The sequence below is a fragment of the Crinia signifera genome, chromosome 3 (genome assembly GCF_055691185.1).
Source record: "Crinia signifera chromosome 3, ASM5569118v1, whole genome shotgun sequence".
Taxonomy (NCBI): Eukaryota; Metazoa; Chordata; class Amphibia; order Anura; family Myobatrachidae; genus Crinia; species Crinia signifera.
Genome location: NC_139219.1, coordinates 28,560,978 through 28,585,012, shown reverse-complemented (window position 1 = coordinate 28,585,012; position 24,035 = coordinate 28,560,978). Strand labels below are relative to the sequence as shown.

The following is a 24,035-nucleotide window of genomic DNA, read 5'->3' as shown; positions in this document are numbered from 1 at the left end:
CGACATATTAACTGACTAGACACTGTCGGCTCTTTAAACCACCCCACCCCACATCACTGTCCCGTCAGTCATCTTCCCCGCTTCCTGTCAATAGCCCCTCCCACATGTCAGTCAACGGCCTCCCTATCTATTCTATACCTTCCCAGCGCAGGACGTTGAGCATGAGACCTCTCCTGCCTAATGACGCTTCACGAAGAGCCGGAGTAACGTGACGCCTCTGTCCCTGGACACCGATTGGCTGAGAGGGGGCGCAGCGCGCGAGTAGACGTCACGGTGGCTGCGTGAGGGAGCCTGCCTCAGCCTATCAGAGAGATCAGCGATCGGGTGTGTGGGCGGGCACTTCAGGGCCCTCTGTCAGCTTCAGGTAGGTGAGAGGCGTCGATAGGTCCACGGCAGGCAGGCGTGTGTCCCCAGCGTAGCACATGGGAAATCTGTACTCATGGGGCTGCTACAGCTGGGGTGATCCGTGGGACATGGCCTTCAGCAGCCTCCTTTAAGTTACCCTGTCCTATACAGTTTGCTGCAGCGTGCTGGACCTACCCCGGCCATGATTGTGTCTGCAGGTGTCACTGCACTGGGCAGCTGAGTGGCTGCTGGCTCAGAGATGAGTGCATCCTCAGTATAGTGTCCCTGCACTGGATCTGATCGCAGTACAAATTTGTTCTCAAAATGGGCAAAACCATGTGCACTGCAGGTAGGGCAGATGTAACATGTGTAAAGAGAGTTAGATTTGTGTGAGTTATTTTTTTCTATGTGCAGGGTAAATACTGTCTGCTTTATTTTTACACTGCAATTTAGATTTCAGTTTCAACACCCCACCCAAATATTTAACTCTCTCTGCAAATTACATCTGCCCCACCTGCCGTGCACATGGTTTTACCCATTTTGAGAACAAATTTGTACTGCAATCAGATCTGAATAAGGGCCAAGAGGTGAGTGCATCCTCAGCAGTGTCCCTGCACTGGGCAGCTGGCTCAGAGGTGAGTGGATCCTCAGTATAGTGTCCCTGCACTGGGCAGCTGAGTGGCTGCTGGCTCATACCACATGCAGAGGTGAGTGCACTTTGGAAATCCTCTGCTGGGTTTAGAGGGGAAGATATATTCAGCGGTCCCCTTCTGTTGAGTATAATTACTCCTCTATTGCACTGGCTTGGTACAGAGGCCACAGAGTAACTCCTAGGCTCCTGATCACTGAGGGGCCCCCGATTTTATGTGCACCTATGAATTGCACATGTTTTGTGGCTGATTGGAACCAGGTGAGATGCATGCTTGGATTTAAAAGCCCCAGAACTTGTGTAATTCCCGGATTCAATTCTGGCATGGTATGGATAGTAGCGCAGCCATGGTTTCACACTGTCACACTACTTGTGATGTGTGGTATGCCAGCTGTTGTGGAACTACACATAGCAGGCCACCGTTTTGGTAAAACTGTGAAAGGACATGCTGGGATATGTAGTTCACCAACAGCTGGAGTGTTTCATGTTGTCTACCCCTGCAGCAGAGCCTGTTCCATTTCCGTAATGCAGCCATGGAGGTCTGCTGCAATGTGCTGCAACAACACTGCTTAATAACGCTGTGTGGTCATTAAGGTGACAGTGTCTAGGCCAACTGTCAAAAGGTTGATCACTATTGGTGAACAGGCAGAAGGTTGACATGGATTTTTACATGGTGACCTAATGCATGTCTACTCTTTGCATGTGTTGACATTCTTCCTGTTGACCATTAGTGTTCGACCTTTTGACTAATGATCACACCCCCTGGATAACACTGTTCAGCAATGATGCGCTCACCATGCCGGAGTCAGACACAAGGCAGGCACAAGTGTGGAAGTGTGAGATTTGCTGCTGCTGTACAGCTGCCCATACACTAGGACAATGTGGCCGTTTCTACACTGTTTCAATGCATCTGGCCAATAAATCTTGTAAAAAGTGTTGAATCGTATGTCATTTATTTGCCATTCCATTCCGATGCGCAGATTGTCACTTGTTGCATCAAGGATACATCATATCCCATTACTGCCTCCAAGATTGTGTCCGTTGTGCTCCCTACCTCTGAAATTCTTTACTTCTCCCTATCAGACTCTCTGCCTCCCTACAAAACTTCAAATGGGCTCTCAAGACCCCACTTGTTCACCAAACCCAGCCATCTCTAATCCAAACCCTCTTTTTATGCTCTCTTCTACCCCTCCTGTGTCACCCCCGTCTGTTTACCCCTCCCCTTTTAGAATGTAAGTTCTCATCAGCAGGGCCCTCACTCCTCATGTGCTTTTCTTATATACTGTATATTTATATCCGCTGATAACTGTATCGGTGTCCTGTCCCCTGATGGAACTGTAATTATTTACCATGTACTTGTCCTAAATTGCCTTGTACTGTAACCCCCCCCCCCTTCCGCTTATTTATGTATTGTCAGGCGCTGCGGAACCTTTGTGGCACCATATTAATGATAATTATTAAGATATCCCAGGGCAGTGAATGAGACTGCATGCGATACATCATATGCGACATGACAGCTGCTGCGTGCGATACCTTGGCTTAGTGTATGGCCATCTTCAGACTGGCGCAGAGCAGTTGTACGGCGCCTGCAGGGAAGGAATGAGTTACCCGTAACAGACATTGAGCGGATGGCGCTATACTTATGCCAAACTTGGAAGCTGGTAGAACATCATTTCCTAGGATGCTATAGACAATTGATGGTCAGAATCTAGTTGCTATGGGCAACATTACCTCTTAGAAGCTTTAGTAAATTTGCTCCTAGATGTTTCATACAAAGTAACTGGCATTTTAGTGGTGCGTCAGAGTTTCCACGTGTGCTTCAAGTACGTCTAAAGATTTCCTAAGTAATCCATTATGTTGTACAAAGAGAAACCTGGCAATCTTGTTACTGGTGCCGTATAATAGGTTGACCACAAAAGATTAACACTCAGTGTTATACGTGTCATGTGTCGACCATTGCCACGTTGAGCTTTTGATTGTGTCGACCATGTGTATGTAGACCAGATACCCAGATCAGCCATCTCGATACTTCTTGTTACATTAGTCCGGGATCTCACATGCGAGACCTCGGCGACTAGATCACAAACGATCCATCGGATGCAGTCTGTTTGCAAACTGTATCGTATGTAATCCCGTCCAACGCCCCAGGATATGATGTAACAGTGACAATCACCCGATCTGATCCGATGCGCGCTGGATCAGAATTGGAAGTAAACGACATACGATTTGATGCTCTTCACACAATTATTCCGCCCGATACGTCACAATCGTGTAGAAAAGGGCAACATTGTATACGTCTATGGCCACCGTCGATTATTTTGAATCATCAATGGTCAATGGCCATCCCTAATGTAATGTCCTGCCCCTTTGTAATGTCCAGTAAATGGCGCTAGCTCAGTCATAACATTGGCATTAATATCCAATAGTATAATATGAAAAATTCTGTAGTTTATATGAAAGTGACCAGATCCCGATTTATTTGTTTATCTTATGTAATTGTCTATGGTAAATATTTACAGATAAATGTACAACCATATACTACCGTAGGTTATTGGGAAAGGAGCGCATCTGTTCTATAACCATTCTACCCCCACCTCTGTTTACCCCTAGACCAGTGGTTCCCAATTGTAGTCCTCAGGGCACCCTAACTGTCCAGGTTTTAGGGATATCCATGGTTCAGGTAATTAATTTGAGTCACTAATGAAGTGACATGCGGCCAAGCTTGGTAATCCTTACTACCTGTACCATTAGGGTCCCTTAAGGACCACATTTGGTAAACTCTGCCCCTAAACCAGCAAGGGGCACGAACCGAGTAGATAAGTTGTCCTCAAACCCAGTCCTCAGGACCCCAAACAGCTCCTGTTTTCCAGGTCACCCAGCAGCTGCACAGGTGCACTCATTTCTCACTGACACATTTTAAAAGATCAAAGGTGGAGCTAATTATTTCACTTGTGATTCTGGGAGGAGACTGTGGTCCGTAGGGTGGAGTTTGAGAATCTATGTAGATCCCAATACATATTTACTAAACTTCCTTGTGACTGCAGAGGTTTCGCAGGTACACCAAAAGCTCCCATAGTAGTTCTCTAATATAGCACTTAGAATGGTTTCACAGACTTGGTACAGATCAGAGTCTGGTTCTGAGATGGGAACAAAGAAAAGGGGGGGGGGGGGGAGCATATAACTTTTGGCCTATTTATCACTGTTTTAGCTATTTAGAACTCTTTGCCTATGCTAAAGGGCACTCCAGTTAGGAGCTGATTGGCTGGAGCACCATTTATCATATGCAATAAGTTTCCAAGAGCTAAAACTCTTTGATAAATGGATCTCTTTGTATCATGATGAAGTCATGCTGCAATGCAGGGGAGAACGATATTCTGTTTGCCTGTAAGCCCACATGTGCTGGACGGCTTTATTATTCCCATGCAATTTCGATTTGAGCTAGGGCTCTGTTCCCAAATCAAACTCTCTGCATACATTACATCTGCCTCCCTGCAGCGCAGCATGGTGTTCCCATTGATATCACTGTAACATGGGTTAGAAGCGGATTAATGTCCCCCATACTGAGGTACAATGTTGGAGGCTACGAGACTGCAGCACTATCAAAGTTACTTTCACAGATTTTTTGTTTTCACGTTGTAGAGCTAAAGACTGATCCGGAACCATGCAGGAAAGCTGTTACCAGTTGCGGTAAGCTGGAGAAGTCCCAACTGTACATCGTCTAAAGATCCTAATGATTCTGCGCAACAGGGTTAAGTCTAGGGATGCCAATCGTGGGATGAGCAGAAACCTGGGACTTTTCTCTTGGCCTGAGGTGGATGCTGGGATTTGTGGTAATCCTGGATGATGGGAGGACTGGGCACCAAGGAGAACAACTTCTTTTAGATAGTGTAGCCTGTAGCTCCTCCCCCATTATACCCCATCCTGTCCTCAGAGACCATTTTTTTCCTTGGGGATCTGAGGAACAGGGCGCCATTATTAGGAGAGGGCTATTTCAGCCCTAGTTTTTCTTCTTTTTTTACTTTAAACTTTTATTGTCATTACACTGCGGGTGTCAGCGGTGTCTTCTCCCCGGCGCCTGGTGGACGGACCTCACGGCCACTCACACCAGTCACCTCTCTGCACTAGGAGGGAGCCGCGGCTGAGGGAGAGGAGGCAGCTGAGTCAGGGACGTGGGTCACACCTCAAGTGGGGGCTGTATCGGCGGTCCTGGCAGCTGTACTCAGCTCATGCTGAGAAACCGCTAGACCACCAGGGAATATTTGCCTGCAAGAAAGGCCTTAAGCAGACTCTGGGGTTTCAGGAGGGGGCAGACTTAGCCTTGCACTTCATGTAATGAAAATTTTGCATGTGCTGAGCAAAACCACACTGGCATATGTGAGCGCTGCACTCTGCCGGGACCCAGTCCGCTGGCCACTGCTGAGGTTCCCTGCGAGCCTGACTGCGCTACTGCGTTGTCCTCAGCAACGAAGGAGCTGGCGGCTCAGCTGGAAGCTTCATGTACTTCTATTGCTCCCCAGGTTCCTCCCCAGCCAGAGGAACCAGTGTGGGTACAAGGCATGTCCCAATCTGTCCAGGTATCATCTTCACTGCAGCACGCTTTAGGGGTTCCGAGCTCGCGCGCTGCTGCACGACGTGACACCTCATGGCCTTTACTTTGGAAGGATCTTCAACTGAAGGATCCTCAGACGAGCACCCTGATACCGATTGCCCAGTTGAGGATGATTCTAAGGCCCATGAGGATCACATGACTTAGGCCAGGGTGGACAGTCTGATTAAATCTATCCAACTATCCTTACAACTTTAAGGAATCGGTTTCTCAACCTCCTTCTGAGGTCCCGCTTTTAAAGTGGAAAATAAAGATCTGGCAGTGTTCCCACAGTCTTCTCAACTGGACAAATATTTTAGGAAGCTTGGAAACATCCAAATAAGAAATTCCTGCTTTCTAAGCGCATTTCTACCTTTAAATCCCCTACTTGAGGATTATAAAAAATGGGAAGTTCCTCCTCCGGTGGACGACCACGTGACCAGGCTAGTTAAAGCTACCACCCTAAATATACCAGATGTAATGTCTCGTAAGGACCCGGTTGATAAGAAATTACATCAATTTACCATGACTATAGGTTGCTGGGCTGATGCATTAACAGAAGGCCTGCAGTCAGATACAAGCAGAGGGGAGACCTTTTGTCCCTAGTGGACAATATATGAGAAGCAAGCGCCTACCTCAGTGAGGCTGTTTTGGACGGGGGGGGGGGGTTTACTTCTAAAGCATCAGCGGTATCGGTGGCAGCTCTCTGGCTCAGATCTTGGAAGTCCGATAACTCCAAGAAAGCATTGGAAGCCTTACCTTTTTCAGGATCAGTGCTTTTCGGTCTGGAATTAGATAAGATTGTTGCTTCTATAGCTGCCTCTAAATCCGCTTTCCTTCCCTAAGGAAGTTCAAAACCAAGGCAACAGTCCTTTCGGTTTTTTCAACCCCAAAGTAAGGCAAGAGCTCAAACCTCTACAAGAGTTCAGCCTGCCTCTTCAAAAACACAAAAATCCAAACCCCGACAAGGCTGGGCCGGTCATCGACAAGCCCCAAAGCAGGCTGATAAGGCAGCAGCCTAATGCCAGAATACAATATCCGGCTGTGTCAAGAGTAGGGGGTCGCCTTCAATTCGCAGGGATTTGGCCAAACTCAACATCGGACTCCTGGGTGTTGGATGTACTGTCACAAGGCTACTCCCTCACCTTTTGGTCCAGTCCCAATTCTTTACAATGGGTCTTGCTGCGGACACATTGAAGGCCGTCGCCCTTGACACAGCCATCTTGACTCTGTTGGAATCAAATGTAATTGTTCCTCTTCCTCCAATGCAAAGAAGAACGGGTTTCTACTTAAACCCTTTCTTAGTCAACAAGTCGGAAGGTTCATTCCACCCGATACTTAATCTAAAGAGATTGAACCTCTTTGAGTTCCAAAATTCCACATGGAATCCCTCAGGTCAATTCTACACTCCATCGAACCAGAAGACTTTATGGCATCCATGGACATCCAGGAAGCGTACCGTCACATACCCATAAAGTTAGCGCATTTCTCAGGTTCCGCAGTGATAGAACGCCACTTCCAGTTTTAGGCCCTGCCGTTTGGCCTTTCAACAACACCCTGTGTCTTCACAAAGATCATGGTGCTACTGGCAGCTCGCCTCTACCTACAAGGGGTATGGATTCTTCCATACCTCAACGACCTTCTCCTCTTGACGATGGACCTCCTCCAGTCTCGCGGTTGGATAATCAACTGATAAAAGTCCAGCCTGTTTTCCTCGACCTCTATGATACATCTGTGGGCTCTCTTAGATACAGTATCACAGAGGGTCTTCTTACCCCGAGACAAGATGATGGAATTACAGGTGTTCGTTCAATCCTTACTAAGACATCGCAGGGTATCGATCCACCTATGCATGAAAGGGGTCGGGAAAATGGTGTCCAGTTTCCCTATGGTGGAGTTCAGACAATTCCATTCTCACATCCTCCAGCTCCCACTATTGGGTCGCTGGAACCGCTCACATCTCCACCTAAAAACACAGTTTATGGTATTGTTAAGGGACGTTGGCTGCATTCAGCTCATCTCATGAAAGGTTGTTCGTTAGGCAGTCACGATTGACTGATCGTGACCACGGATGTCAGCCTGCACGAGTGGGGTACTGTAGTCGAGCATTACTCCTTTCAGGGACTTTGAACAGCTAGAGTCAGTGGCTCGCTCCTGGCTTACGTTGAAAAAGTTGTTCCTATTGGCTATCGCTTCGCTGAGTATCAGGTGCTCTCTCTTGTAGATCTCCCTTTTCTATGTTCCATGAAGATAGAGCTGGGCTATCTTCCGAAAGTGGTCTCTAGATTCCACATTAACCAGGAGATTGTGGTCCCTGTATATTCTCCATCTCCTTCCTCATCGGATGCTGATAACCTCACGGTGGTGGATGAGTCCTTGGAAGTTGTTAGGGCCTTGCGCCTTTTACGTCTTTAGGACGACGGAGATCAGAAAATCTGATTCTATGTTTGTCCTTTACGATGTTCGACAGCTTGGTTGGCTGGCGTCTAAATGAACCCTAGCCTGTTGGTTAAGATCCATAATACGACAGGCGTATCTGTTGGCTGGTGTGCCGGTTCCTCATTCTGTACGGGCACATTCCACAAAGTCTGTCGGGGCCTCTTTGGCCGGTCGGGCTGGTGACCCGGCTGAGAGCATCTGTAGGGCGGCCACGTTGTCTTCTGCTCACGCGTCCATCAAATTCTATCATTTTGACACCTTTGCCCCGGTCGATGCGGACTTTGACAGCGGTGTCCTTAGTTCAGCTCAGGCGCGTTCCTACCCATAAGGGACATCACTTTACGACATCCCATAAATCCCAGCATCCACCTCAGGCCGTGAGAAAAAAGGGGATTTTTGGTTACCTGTAAAATATTTTAGGTGCTGGGCGCCTATCCTTGCGCTCCAGAGCAGCAGTTAGGTTTCATATTGGCAGTTGTTTATCTGCCCTTTTGTTGTATGTTCTGTTGAATGGTTCTTCTCTCCTATCCCTGTTCCTCGGCTTGTTAAGTTAAAACTGGTCCCTGATGACAGGAAGGGGTATGGGGGGAGGAGCTACAAGCTGCACTGTCCTTAAAGTTGTTCTCCTTGGTGTCCGGTCCTCCCGTCCAGGAATACCCACAAATTCCAGCATCAACCTTGGCTTATTAAAAAAGGACCCAATAATCCCCTTTTCAGGCATCCTCCAGACCCTGATGCGTATGCACCTGGCATAGTGCCCACTGCGTCTGCCCGCCGCATCTGTCCGCTGCCTCTGCGTGCCAAAGAACTGCAGTTTTCGGTGTTAGGAGGCCAATCCCAGGATTTAAAAAAAAAAAATGGTCACGAGTTCATTCTGTGCTTGTAGCAGAAGTCTGGAAGCAGAATAATACCTTTTACACCAAAATCCCTGGTCGGACCCTGGTCTTCAAACACAGGAGTATCCAGTGTCGGACCCAGCTTCATACCCCACAGCACTAGGTCGGACCCTGGTCTGCGATTTTTACACTGAACCTGGGTCGGCCCTGCAGCAACAGACCACAAGCACCTTCTCCCATATGACCCCCAGCCCCCCTCCCCTCCCCTGTGCTCCCCATCAAACAAAAATGTCACTGAGGTGGGAGGCACATCACAGTGCGCCAGGTAGCAGGGGTGCCCGGAGCCTGTGTGCGCTGCCTGCACGTGGAACGTGTGCGCTCTCTGCTCCCGCCACTGACATCCGGAAAGTGCGTCCCACACTTCCGATATCTTAGCATCGCTACCTGGATGTCCCAACTCATTCTGGGACCATTTACCACGCCCACTACGCAGGTCCTGTCCGTGTTCCACCCTGGCCAGGACCTGGGTAGCATTCCTGTGTAAATGGACATGGGTTGGACCCTTTTACACCCTTTGATCCTCTTGTCCTATGTTGTTAGTATAATGCCGCGGGGTTCAGTATAATTTCCAGACTAACACATAATCCCGAAACCCATTAATCGACAGTGAAAATACCGACATGGACAAAACACCGTCATTCATTATGCCGACATGTTCAAAATGCTGACATTTAAAATGTCGACATGTGTTTCTGTGATATTTTTTTTTTTTGTGTTGTTGTTGACATGAAAATGTCTTAAGTGATCAAAAAATCCTTTAAAACTCATATCGACATGTTGACACATCGGCATTTTGAAAATGTCGGCATAATGAATGACGGTGTTTTGTCCGTGTCAGTTTTTTCACTGTCGTCAAAGGGTGTCGGAAATTATGACCGATGGTAAATCAACTGCTTCCCTAATGCTGTAACGATATTGGTTTTTAATTTGATTTATTGTTTTGTTAATAGAGTGCAGGTTTCAGAGAAAGGGAAGCGCGTCGTGTGGCCCTATACAGCGCATGGCAGGTACGTTGGTTCTGCAGATCAAATGGGGATGGGCTCCCGGGGGGCCCTGAGATGGGTTCTCGGACGCGTTTTGTATTTTGATCTTTTTGTTTCATAGGAATCCCCATGGATTCGGGTGGCACAGAAGTGAGGAACCGATGGAGAACTTCCGGAATAAGCAGTATCATAATGTGGAACCTTTGTGGTTTAAAATAACGGTGCGTAGCTGGTCCCTGCCGCCTGTAACACCTCCTACACGAGTGTCGCCATAACTACATTACTCCTGTTATCAGCTAAGTCTTGAGGAGACCGGTGGTGAAATGATGAGAAACACAAATTCCTCTACAACCCGGGTTAAGGGGATCTGCGATCTGTCAGGGGCACGTTCATTCTCTTCAGTGCTTGGTACATTCCCCTAATAGTATTCATTCCAGGATTAAGACTTTTGGAACGTTCCAGCAGTCAGAATCCTGGGCCATTTTTCGTCAGACCCGACCGTAAGGGAAGTCACTGTCGTTTTGTCCAAAAACCGCCCACGGATTCGACAATCCAGACTTTCCTCCATAGGGAGATGAGTCTGTAGCAGGCCAGTCCCGACCGGTGTTAAATACTGAACTGCCAATATTTCCACTGTCGGAAATATCGGCAGGGATTGAATCCCCCCCATTAGTCTGAGTTCCGATAGGTCAGTCACCCGGGACTCTTGCTTAAGTTATTGCTGGCAGAACTTGTACAACAAGCGAGCGTCAGCCATTGGTTTTATGGAGAGAATCTCCCCAAGTACTTACTCATATGTTTCCATATATTCAGTACTTGTGCTGTTAGATTAGTGTTATCTCTATATAACGGATATAGTCATGACCACGGTTATATGGTGGGTGTGGTGTAACAGGTAGAAACCAAACGCCATGTGAAAGGGGTAGACGCTCGCTCCGCACAGGTCACTGTCCCCGATCGTCAATGGTAACTTACGGAAGAGTTGCTCAACTGCAAAAGATTCCCAAAAACTCACGGCGAACATATGTCGTAGAAACCATCACCCTTGGCACACCCTGGAACAGCACCGTTTCCAATGCGATGCAACAATGGCCTTTGTTCAGATCTGATCTCAGTACATATTTGTTTGGAAAATGGGCAAAACCATGTGCACTGCAGGTGGGGCAGATGTAAAATGTGCAGAGAGAGTTAGATTTGTGTGAGTGATTTTGTTTCTGTGCAGGGTAAATACCGGCTGCATTATTTTTACACTGCAATTTAGATTTCAGTTTCAACACACCCCACCCAAACTCACTCTGCACATGTTACATCTGCCCCACCTGCAGTGCACATGGTTTTGCCCATTTTTCCAAACAAATATGTGCTGCGATCAGATCTGAATAAGGGCCAATGTGTGTAATACACACAATGAAGTGTGTGTTTAGTACATAAAACATGTTTACAATAATACATGTGTAGTTGTATATGACTCCTGCACAGTGGTTAGCATTGCTACCTCTCAGTGCTCAGGCCATGGGTCCATCCCAACCATCTGTGTAGAGTTTTTGTGTTTCTGGGATCATCCTGAGTGTCTCCATTATTGCTGCTTTGTTTGTATTCTCGATGTCGCTAGATCCCGTATGGGCGGAACTACGATAAGGCGTGGCTGCTGAATTCCATTGCGAACGAGTGCGGCTTTCATTTCCCAGTTATTCAGGTAAGGCTCTCGCCGGTATTCCAACCCAAGGGGGCGGCGGAAGAACTATTTCTCTATCCAACGCTTGGCTGTGGCTAGTTCCCCTGTACTGAATGTAGTTGGGGCCACATGACCAATGGAACATACCATTTGGTAGTCGCAGCAGCAATTTCTTTATCCATGCCACCATCCATTCCTTCTAGTATGGTGGCAAGCGGAGCAAGCCCGCGAGGACTTTGTGTGTCCTGTTGCCTACTTTCATGCACCCCCTGCCGGGTGATATGGTATGTCCCGTCAGACGGAAACATTTACTGAGGAGGAAATAGATCCTACCATCAGCGCTTACCTGTACTGATGCCCTTGTCTAATCAGTGTGCTGAGGTTGAACCACTCTAGACACCTATAGCAACAGTATCATTAGGTAGCCAGCAGGTCCCACCAAAATCCGACTCACCGCTGTCCTATGTATGCCTGTTAGCTGGACGAGCTTTGGGACCGTTTGGGTGGCCTGGATCACTCATGCGCTTGTTCATGTGTTTAACTGGTACTTGTGTATTTTGGCGGCGCCCATCGCATCGCATACCAAAAGGCATGCGATGCGATATCGCGCAATGACATACAATGCAATGCGATGCGATTAAACATTGTATAAGCACCCTAATGGGTGCTTACAATGTTAAATGCACCCCCACGCCACTCCCCCACTATAAACGTGAACCCGAAGCGTGGCGAGTGCAGCGAGCCCGCGAGGGGCGGCGGTACGCGTCCTCCGACCTTTTCATACCCCCACTATCCACGTCGGCATGGAGTTGAGAATAGAAAGTGCCCGAAGCGTGGCGAGCGCACGCGGACACCTGTGAAGCCTGCGAGGGGACGCGGATACCTGTTAAGGTATCCGCGTCCCATCGCGGGGGTCGCTGCGCTCGCCACGCTTCGGTCATGGTGGCTCGCTGCGCGAGCCACACTTTCTATTCCCAACTCCACGCCGACGTGGATAGTGGGGGTATGAAAAGGTCGGAGGACGCGTACCGCCGCCCCTCGCAGGCTCGCCACGCTTCGGGTTCACGTTTATAGTGGGGGGGTGGCGTGGGGGTGCATTTAACATTGTAAGCACCCATTAGTGTGCTTAAAAGCACCCTTTAGGGTGCTTATACAATCTCATCGCATAGGGGGCAAAAATGGCGTCGCATCGCATGCCATCGGGTGCATGGCATGCGATGCGATGTACACATCGCGCTATGGAGATCGGGGGCGCCGCCAAAATACACAAGTACCGTTTAACTTAACCTCCGCTGTCAAGCCAAGGTCACACTCCTCTCGCTGTACCAGTTATTTTGCTAAAAAATAAAAAAATCCATAATAACGTTGTGGAGACTGTTTTGGTGACTTGGGCAAATGTGTAAATATTAATCACAATGTATTATTGCTTCGGCAGTTCCGCTACGTAAACCACGTGGCCTCTTTCTTCGTGGACAATTTTCAAGCGGCCAGATCTCTTGCCTGGGCTTCCAGGAGGATTCCAGGCGAGCACTACCACAAGGTAATTGGGTAATGCTGTAGAAGGTACGGAACCATGCACCATGTCTGTCCTTTAGAGCAGACCAGTCACGCAGGATGTCTGTGTTATAGCTAGCTTGGAATCGATGCAGAACGAATGTCATCTGTTCCCTTGCACTGTGTTGCTGCCTAGGGTGGGGTGGGGTAGGGTTAGGTATGGTTTGATGACAGACAGAATATCAACAGCGGTATGTTGACTAGAGAATACCGACGCGGTAGTTATAATATTTTAAGCATTTTAACCCATACTTGCCTACATTTTATGTCTCCTCTCCAGGAAAAGCCCAACGAGGAGACTCTTTTCTGGGTGGTTGGGGGCGGGGTTTCCATAATTAAGCCCCGCCCCATTACTGTAAATACCGTGATTCGCGGCTCTTTGGGGAGGGAATGTTACTAATTGATGCGGTTTGCATCATTTTTGACCAGCAGAGGGAGGGGGTGGGAGGGCTGATGTGGGGGCCCCGTTAAATGCGGTAGGCTTGCCCACCATTCCTGAGGGCCAGGAGGGGAACACGATAGTACCAAGTGGGTCTGAATGCTCCATTATTAAGGGTCAGGGGCCACAACCCCTAAACAGTCATGTGACCGGTCTGCTCTGCACTCGCTGCTCTTGTGTTTGTACAATGCCATCAGCAATGACCAATCCGGTGTTTTACTTTACAGATCATTATTAATGTCACTCCCATCTACCCCCTATGTGATCAGATGAGGCGCACGAGGCCGACGGATACACATTGTCCCAGCCCTTTTGTGGCAGTGAATTTCTTGGAGCACAACCCCGCCCACATCCAGGTAACCTCTAACCTCTCACCCTAAATTGGGAATTGTCTCTAGTGCACGTAGTGACGTTTGCCTGGTTCAGAGATGGGCCTGCAAAACCTGCAGCCTTGCGAACGCCTGAATTAGGCCCAATGCACAGGGAGCAGGTCATACACTGGCACAGGGAGCAGGTCATACACTGGCACAGGGAGCAGGTCATACACTGGCACAGTGGTTCCCAAACTGTGTGCCTAGACACCCTGGGGTGCCTCCGTACGCTTGCAAGGGTGCCTTGGTTTGGTGGTCCGGAACCAGTTATAATTGATTATGGTCAAAATAATAGGCAAAACCAGTGCTGGTGGCTGCCAATCATTAAATATGGGGTCAAACTGAAGCGAAGCCCCTCTAGCAGAGCCCTGCTAAAACAGCCTGCCTCTGTCTCCACTGTTGTGACCGGAGAAGCCCGGCGCCGCTGTAGATAGCGATGCCCGGCGCTTCCCCGGCAGTGTACAGCCTTCCGGGTGGCCGGGTCCGACCCCTTCAGTGACGGTGGCGGCCGGGCCTGCCCCTTTGCGTGACGCTGCCAGCCAGGCCCGCCCATTTTCATCGCGGTCCGACCCCCTTACGCTGCCCCCATGCAGCGGCACCCTGCCCACCCTAGTTCCTAGAAGGAACACTATTATGTGTATATTATAATCGCCTGTCATGAGTCAGCTATAATAACACGACTCCCCGTACGGGGCACAATTACACAAACTGAGCTTGCAGCGGAACAAATGTTCGTTTTCCGCCCTTTCTTAGCCAGTTATTACCCTGTGGAATGAGTGGGCGCCTCAGTCCGCTCTGCGGTCCATGGTTTAGGACTGGAAACATACAAGGCCGAACTCTGCACACTGACACCTGTGACCCGGCCAGATGCCGACAGAATGACACGAATGTCACACAAGTGTTTGGCAGTTTTTGCTGATCTCTAATCAAGATATTTGGTGACGGTCACCGCTGCCATGACAATAGGAACGGAGACGTTATTTCTGCTCATTAGCGTAATTAGCGGTTACAAGCTGTGCTTGTATATTTACTATTTGTCTCCTCCTTTTATCTCGCGCTTGTTTGTTACCATGGCGTCGCATTACCCCACCGTGTAAGGCAGCCAAGGGAACCAGACGCCGGCTTAGACTGCGCCCTTCAGGCTGGAACGTCACTATTACTGGCATAGTACTAATCATACATTCACATTTATTGTAGTGTCAGGCCAGACTTTATATGATTCGTATTCTAATGGGCTAAGAAGAGATTTACGCAAACCTGATGTTCATGCATCGGCCCATTCGCAGGGGCCGCGCTGTGCCCGTGCGCAGATCAGGAGGCCGCGCTGTGCGCGGGCGCAGATCAGGGGGCCGCGCTGTGCTCGCGCACGGATCAAGGGGCCGCGCTGTGCGCGCGCGCGGATCAGGGGGCCGCGCTGTGCGCGCGCGCGGATCAGGGGGCCGCGCTGTGCGCGCGCGCGGATCAGGGGGCCGCGCTGTGTGCCTGCGCGGATCAGGGGGCCGTCGTGCCAACAGGCCGTATTTGATACCCTACCATCCACTAGGGCGTGGTGGGAGAATAAAATAGTGCGCCGAGCGTAGCGAGGGACCGTGCCCGAAGCATGGCGAGTCATGCAAGGGGACGCAGTACACTTAGCTGGTGTCCATGTCGACATTTGGGACAAATAACGTGAAAAACTCATGTTGACTTTTTGACTGTCAATCTTGCTATTGTCGACCTAATGCTTGTGTTGACCTATTTCAGGTGTTGACCTAAGCCATGTCGACCTTCAGTGGTCGACCCAATGCATGTTGACATAAATTGGGTCAACCCCATGACCCATACCCGTTTTCTTTTTACCGGCAGCCTCTTTCTTCCCTGGGAGCAGCGGTCACAATACCCCATTTTGGGAATGATAAATGTTGGCGCTAGGTGAATTCGGCGTCCTCCCCTGTATATCCGATCTGCAGTATCTTGATCTATCATATGGATTATTAGGTCGACAGCCAATAGGTCAACATGCACTGGGTTGACATTGAGAAAAGTTGGCACAAGGTCGACATTGCAATGGTCGACACAGGATAATGTCAACACACAATGTTCACATTTTTGTCTTTTGACATGGCTACTGTATTAGTAGTGCGGCCCCTTGGGTACGGTGTTTCCCTGCTGTCGACACACTGTTATGTCGGCACCCTCTATGCCCACTTGGATCATGAAGTAAGAACAAGTAGTTTTAAAAATAATAATAAAAAATCATGAAAAACATTTGACCTTTTGCTGTGTCAATGTTTTCTCAATGTCCACCTAGTGTATGTCTACCTTTTTTCCACTGTAGACTTATTGCATGTTGACCAATAGTGGTTGACCTATTGACTTTTGACCTATCGCTCGGACACCGTAACCTGTGGTTTCTCCAAAGTTCATGCAGTGAAATCGGCTCAGTTTGATGTCCCCTCAGGTCTATTGCACGGTCCCGTGCACATCAGACCTGCTGGCCGTCCAATCACATGACCTGGGACCTCCCTCCCCGTGCAGCAGGCAGCATGGTCCTTGGGTCGGACAGCTCGTAGTGGCGGGCAGCGGAGTCCGTCGGGGGCAGGTTTATAGCTGCATTTTGCTGGGTCGCGGGGCGGGATGCGGCTGCTGAATATTTTGCATGCGGCTACGAGCTGCAGCAGGGACATCAGCAGATATCTCCTAAATGGGTATGGGTCATAGAGCCAACACAATAAAAGTCGACATACATTAGGTTGACCACTAAAGGCCGACAGGGCTTATGTCAACACATAAAATAGGTTGACAGGGTTGGAAGGTCGATAATGGGAAAGTCAAAATTTTGTCCTGAATTTCGAAGTAAGGCGACATGGACACCGAGCTGCACTCGGCTCACTATTATATTCTTACTCTACGCCCTAGTGCAGGGATGGGGAACCTTCGGCCCTCCAGTTGTTGAACTACACATCCCAGCATGCTTTGCAACAGTTTTAGCATGGCCAAATAGCAAGACTGTAGCAGGGCATGCTGGGATGTGTAGTTCAACATCCCTGCCATAGTGGATGGTAGGATATGAAATACTGGCTGTTGGGGAAAAAGTCATGTCGCCTTTTGACTGTCGACCTTAGCCATGTCGACCTATTTTATGTGTCAACTTACTCCCTGTCAACCTTTTGTGGTCCACCTTCATAGTGTCCTAAACCCTCCACGAATGCATGGACGGACGACACGTGTGTGAATCGCATAACCACCCTGAACACGTTGCGTTGAGGGGCTCCTGTCCCTGCGGGGGTTCTGTGTTACATGCTTGCACAATAATGGGACACACCCAATACTTATACAGTGCACAGATCGGATTATTGATAAATGGGTCCATAATGAGAGTACATGTATGTATGTATGTATGTATGTATGTATGTATGTATGTATGTACTGTACGTGTGACGTGTCTCTGTCACATTGCAGATGTGTCTACAGAACAGATATAACCGTTCTCTGCAAAGTTTGGATCTAAGCGACCTGTCTAACGATCCAGGTAGGACTGAGAGCTTACTACGTAACACTGATAGACTTACTGTAATCTGTACAGATAATAAAGCTGTACGGTGGTGTCTGTACATTGGAGAAATATACTTCTAGGGACCGTGTACGAACTAGGGGCCGATTATTTATTTCTGAGTTTTTGGCTGTTTGTTCCGGCATAAAAGCAAAAACTACTGGATGAATCTGGATGGAGGTGCGGTCACTATTGTATCGCTATAGACCTAGAACGGAACTGAGGTATGTATTATCTCAATGGACATCAGGGATAGGAGTAAAAAAGGACAAACACGTGACAACCGGCACACCGGAAGTCAGTGTTTAAATCATGCTTAAGCAGAACTCGACTCCGCCCCGGTTATGCAGCAGAACCGGACCTAGCGACTGCTCTGCGGGGGAACCGGACCTAGCGACTGCTCTGCGGGGGAACCGGACCTAGCGACTGCTCTGCGGGGGAACCGCACCTAGCGACTGCTCTGCGGGGGAACCGCACCTAGCGACTGCTCTGAGGGGGAACCGCACCTAGCGACTGCTCTGCGGGGGAACCGCATCTAGCGACTGCTCTGCGGGGGAACCGCACCTAGCGACTGCTCTGCGGGGGAACCGGACCTAGCGACTGCTCTGCGGGGGAACCGGACCTAGCGACTGCTCTGCGGGGGAACCGCACCTAGCGACTGCTCTGCGGGGGAACCGGACCTAGCGACTGCTCTGCGGAGGAACCGCACCTAGCGACTGCTCTGCGGGGGAACCGCACCTAGCGACTGCTCTGCGGGGGAACCGGACCTAGCGACTGCTCTGCGGAGGAACCGGACCTAGCGACTGCTCTGCGGGGGAACCGCACCTAGCGACTGCTCTGCGGGGGAACCGGACCTAGCGACTGCTCTGCGGGGGAACCGCACCTAGCGACTGCTCTGCGGGGGAACCGCACCTAGCGACTGCTCTGCGGGGGAACCGGACCTAGCGACTGCTCTGCGGGGGAACCGGACCTAGCGACTGCTCTGCGGAGGAACCGCACCTAGCGACTGCTCTGCGGGGGAACCGCACCTAGCGACTGCTCTGCGGGGGAACCGCACCTAGCGACTGCTCTGCGGGGGAACAGCACCTAGCGACTGCTCTGCGGAGACAGAATTTGGTGAAGATGTGACTGCGTTTATACTGGATCAATTCAAGTGTCTGCAGGTTCCTGTAAGCACCTGCGTCGCTATGACAATCAACAAGTCTCAGGGGCAAATACTCAGGATTGGGCGTATATCTCTGGACCGGCTGCGTGCGTAGGTCTGTTCGGCCGGCTGGGGGCCCAGGTGTGGCGGCCGGCTGGGGGCCCAGGTGTGGCGGCTGGCTGGGGGCCCAGGTGTGGCGGCTGGCTGGGGGCCCAGGTGTGGCGGCCAGATGCGGGCCCAGGTGTGGCGGCCGGCTGCGGGCGTAGGTCTGCTTCTCCTGTGGGCAGCTTTTACGTGATTTGCTCAAATGTTAGTGTGTGTACACCTGGCGCTGGATGACTAAATCACCCAATCCTTACTCTGGGAACTGCTCCGCACAGGATGCAGTCCAGCCCCTACAGACAAGACACATAATAGAAGAGGGAGTGCTAGAAGTAAGTAAAAATTTGGTACTTGTTTCCTAGCACGGCCACATATCTTATGGATCGTGTACCTTTAGTTAAGGTACACGATCCATAAGATGGACCCGATTTCCTTTGAAATCAGGTCCATTTAGCCGGCTAGGATAAAATATCGGGGGCATCGCGTCGGTCGGGACCGTTAACAATGGTCCCGACGCGATGCCCGCGATTTCCCCATAGGCTTCAATGTTAAAAAATATTTTAACATTGAAATCGTGTCGGGAAAGGTAAAATATCGGGGGCATCGCGTCGGTCGGGACCATTAACAATGGTCACGACGCGATGCCCCCGATTTTTCCATCGGGTTCAATGTTAAAATATTTTTTGACATTGAAATAGTGAAAAAATGTGAAATGGGCCAATATGACCCATTTCACATTATAGATGTCCCCGTCGTCACCCCACGATAGACGCCAACCCGAAGCGTGGCGAGCGCAGCGAGCCCGCGAGGGGCGACGGTGCGCGTCCTCCGACCTTTTCATTCCCCTACTATCCACGTCGGCGTGGAGTTGAGAATAGAATAGTGTGGCGAGCGCAGCGAGCCACCGAGCCCGAAGCGTGGCGAGCGGACGCGGATACCTTCACAGTTATACGCGTCCCCTCGCGGGCTTCACAGGTGTCCGTGGCGACGCGAACACCTGTGAAGTCCGCGAAGGGACGCGTTTACCTGTGAAGGTATCCGCGTCCCCTCGCGGGGCTCGCTGCGCTCGCCACGCTTCGGGCTCGGTGGCTCGCTGCGCTCGCCACACTATTCTATTCTCAACTCCACGCCGACGTGGATAGTAGGGGAATGAAAAGGTCGGAGGACGCGCACCGCCGCCCCTCGCGGGCTCGCTGCGCTCGCCAAGCTTCGGGTTGGCGTCTATCGTGGGGTGGGGTGTACGCCGTGACATTTGGGGGGGTTGGGAATATTTTACATTGAATCCAATGTAAAATCGGGTCCCAGGGACCCGATTTACATTTAATTAAAAAAAAAAAATCGGGTCCAAAATCGGTCGGTCGCGACGATCGCATCGCATGCGACCAAATCGCATGCGATGCGATCGACCCGATTTTTCCGACACGACCACCCCGATGTAAATCGGTGTGGCCGTGCTAGGAAACAAGTACCAAAAATTTATTTTTTATTATTAATATTCGGCTACTTTAAGCATGCTAGCAGCAGATGTATCGGAGCAGATGAAAGTGCTTAAGGGTGAGTTGCGGTCCTTAAATATCCCAGTAGTTTCCATTGAGACTGTAGAGCAAGTGGGTTCAATAACGCTGATTTATACAAGTCCAGCGATATAGTAATCAAATATCGGTTCCTACCCCCAATGCCTGATGTCCAGACAGCCGTGTAATACCTGCATTACCTGTATCAGTCTGTGATTGGAAGCATGTAGCCATAGCGACTGGCATGCGAACTGTGCAACCCCGGTCTAGGTGACCAGCCTCCGCTTGTCCTGAGTGGCACATATACGTGGGTAGATGGTGGTATACACTACTGATGGCGGGTCCACAAACTGTGCGACTCTAATGCGTCAACGGGTAACAGAGAAGCGGTGCCGGTGAGCAAAGATGCAAATGCTTTTTGTGTCCAGTAGAAGCGGCTTGGGTTCCGAGTAAGGAAGAGAAATGCAGCATAAGATATAAAATGCAGTATTTTTGTAAATAAATGTGGTCTGAGCAGTCATAATTAGGGACGTGCAGTGGCGGATCCAGGGGTGGTGCTGCAGCGCTGTCCCAAATTCAAATAGTGCAGTCACACCAACTGCCACCCCAAACGCTGCCAACTATGTTACGCCGCAACTCACTGGTAATGGTGATATGTGCTCAGTAATATCAGAATTACGTTTAAAAAAAAAAAAAAAAAAATTATAGATTGTATATCTAAGTTACACAATCTCTGTGTTGGCCAGGTTTTGTGTTTGGAGGAATAGAGAGACTGGTGGAAAATGATGTCACTGTGTCCCACTGTGTGTTTTCTTATATCAAGTCATTACTGATATCTGGATTTTGCCACCATCTAGTGGCTAGAAAGTAATATGTCACATCCATATTGCCTGCAATAATGCTGTTCTTATATGAATCGCTTGTGATCAGAGTCTATGATTAAAGCTTCATGTCAGGTTATGGTTTGCTACCTTTCAGGCTTAGAAACACGTGCAATACTTTATATGGTGCAATATGCGACCGTAAGAAGTAATCGCTTTACACTGAAACACTCCGTGCTCCCATCACAGCAGCAAAGATTAGCAGCTGCAGAAATCCCCCTACAGTGAGTGCCCCCCCCCCCCCCCCCCACACATATGGACATCAACCGCAATCATACAGTGGAAGTCAGAGGGAGTGACGTGTCGGCAACACTTAATAGATCTTGGCATGAACTAACTACATAGGTAGTCTTGTCCATAATCTGCCCCCTAACCTTCCCTCCCATAGACCAACCCTGCCACTTGTGCCTATCCCTAACTCTGGCCCTCCGACTGCTATCCTGATCCCCGGTATGGCACCTGCCTGTGCCTGCTGTAATTTAATCCCCTGGCAATGAGCATGTGACTCCTGGCATTGTGCAAGAAACCCGTGGCAACGAGCATGTAGGTAATTGGCATTTATGTGGCATAATATGTAATAAACCTTATGGTGTGTGGTGTAATGGGCATTATGGCATGTGGCATAATTATGCAAGGGGCATTATGGTGTGTGGCATAACATGTAATATGCATTACAGCATTTGGCATAATAGGTACTAGGCATTACGGTATGTGGCATAATATGTATTGTACATTACGGGGTGTGGCATAACGGTGTAAATTTTTGCAGTGTGCCTACAGTGCACATTGTCTTGGTTTATAGTGGGTATGTGGGGGGGGGGGGGGGGGGGCACCAATTATTTTTTTCTGGAACAGGGCACCAATATGTCTAGTTAAGGCACTGATGTTACTGGGCACATTATGTGTATAAGAGGCACTACCACTACTATGGGCTTTATACATCCTTTTTCAGACTGCACCTTCGGCATGCTGCCTCATTGTAAAGTATGGAAGGTGCAATCTTATATTAGTTCTGTACATGTAACGTGAGTGTAATTGCTGCTGAAATGTGAATAGGCCCCACAGCGCTAAGTCCCTGGCTGGGTGACTATGTGCATGTTGTCCTGCCAGGGCTGGCTCTGATCCCCCGCCTCTGCTATGTCGCTGATACCGTCTCATCTTCCTGACGTGTGTCTGGCTTCCTGCCTTCAGCGTGACGGATAACCATTGGAGGTCACTGGAGGCTTTGGAAGCGAGGCGTCTATCCGATGTACTAGAGCTTGCTGTACCGCACAGCCGGATTATGAGGAAGGGACTGTGGCTCTGAGCATTGTGCAGCTCCTACCATGTGTGCTTTGGTCCTAGGGACCTCTATGCGACAGAACACATTTGGGCTGTACAGTGTTCCCTCATCAGAACAACATAATCCAGCCCGAGGGCCGTGCCAGACAGGTGTCCGGAGTTACAGCTAGAAAAGTGTTCCTAGGGCTCACTCACGCTGCTCTGCTGCATTGTTTCATCTAACGAGTCTATAGAAGCAGCTGGCGGATTCCGGTGAAACGCGAGTCTGCCTCTTGCCACCGTTTCTGTCTTCTATCTATAGTTTGCGTCTAAGACCATAGTGTTCCCGCTAGGCTGTTTTAGCGAGGCGCTGCACCCTGCCCGATTTTTAAAGGGCAAAATGCGCCCTGCCCCTCTGGCAGCGCCCCGCTAAAACAGCCTGCCTCCTACTCCTCTGGTGGTACCGGGGAAGCCCGGCGCCACAGTAGATAGCGATGCCCGGCGCTTCCCCGGCAGTGCAGTGCCTTCGGGGCAGCCAGGCCCGTCCCCTTCAGTGATGGCGGCAGCCGGGCCCTTTTTGTGACATCGACGGCCTGGGACTGCCCAGAACAGTGACGTCGGCGGGCCCGGTACGCCCCCTTGACGCTGCCCCTGTGCAGCGGTGCCCTGCCCGCCCCTGTTCCTAGAAGGAACACTAAGACCAGCCTTTGTTTTCTGTGTTAGGCTAGCAACGGCCCCTATCCATCCCAACACGTGTTGGTTCCCGCTGTGATTCAGCATTATGGCCTGATTCAGCTTTGTCGTCAGCAAAGCAAAACAACATGCAAATGGGCAAAACCATGCTGCACTGCAGGCGGGGCAGGTGTAACATGTGCAGAGAGAGTTAGATTTGGGTGGGATGTGTTCAAACTGAAATCTAAATTGCAGTGTACAAATAAAGCTGTCCCAATATCTGTGGGTTACATGCAAAAGCAGCCAGTATTTACCCTGCACAGAAACCATATGAGTTCAGTTGCATGATTTGTTCTGGAAATAAAATGACCTTGCTTTCTAGCGTTAGTGAATCTTGCCCTGTGTCTATTAGGTGGCCATACACTAGGACAATGTATCTGGGGCTTGAAATTGCATGAGATTTCCCTTGAGCTTCCTGGGAGTCCTGCATGTCAGATTTTGTACATGAATGTTAAATTGCATGCAATTTATCTTAAAATAATTTACTGCATACACTTGTACCATACAATTTCTTATATCAAGTCACGTTCTCGGCTCCTGATGAAGGCGCGTGAACACGGCGAAACGCGTTGCGTTTCGCCACGTCACCCCTGCTCCAGCTGGCACTTTGAGAGGAGTCACATTCTTTACGTCTCCAACCTGCTCCATTGAGAGACTATACCAGACTTAATCCGGACCAGTTCAAATTCTCCATTGGATCCCACATATTCAAGACCACTCTGCAGTGATAGAGCCAGGTATTAACATACCACAAAGCCTGCTTACTTACAGATTGAGAGACTTTGGACAATTCACTGGGCAATTTACTGGGACATTATCAACTCATCTCCAGCAAGGAGACTTCAATCATCTTATCTGGTAATTATATATTCATTGGTGCAGTGGAAATGACAACAATCCTCTCCATGAACCATCCATGCTAGCTGGAACCAAT

General features: G+C 49.6%; 1 protein-coding gene across 4 annotated transcripts in view; it reads left to right on the top strand.

Annotated features, from left to right (window-relative positions):
* The first annotated feature begins 222 nt into the window (after positions 1–222).
* Positions 223–24,035, top strand: part of LOC146063288 (nuclear RNA export factor 1-like) — a 60,124-nt gene continuing 36,311 nt past the window's right edge. The window contains exons 1-8 of one of the 4 annotated variants that reach the window (XM_083175541.1): positions 223–364; positions 4,634–4,681; positions 9,865–9,921; positions 10,019–10,118; positions 11,510–11,593; positions 13,008–13,112; positions 13,793–13,921; positions 17,378–17,447. In XM_083175541.1, coding sequence (XP_083031667.1) covers positions 4,656–4,681; positions 9,865–9,921; positions 10,019–10,118; positions 11,510–11,593; positions 13,008–13,112; positions 13,793–13,921; positions 17,378–17,447 — 571 coding nt within the window. In that variant the 5' untranslated portion in view covers positions 223–364; positions 4,634–4,655. The other 3 variants (XM_083175538.1, XM_083175539.1, XM_083175540.1) reach the window with 3 other exon arrangements.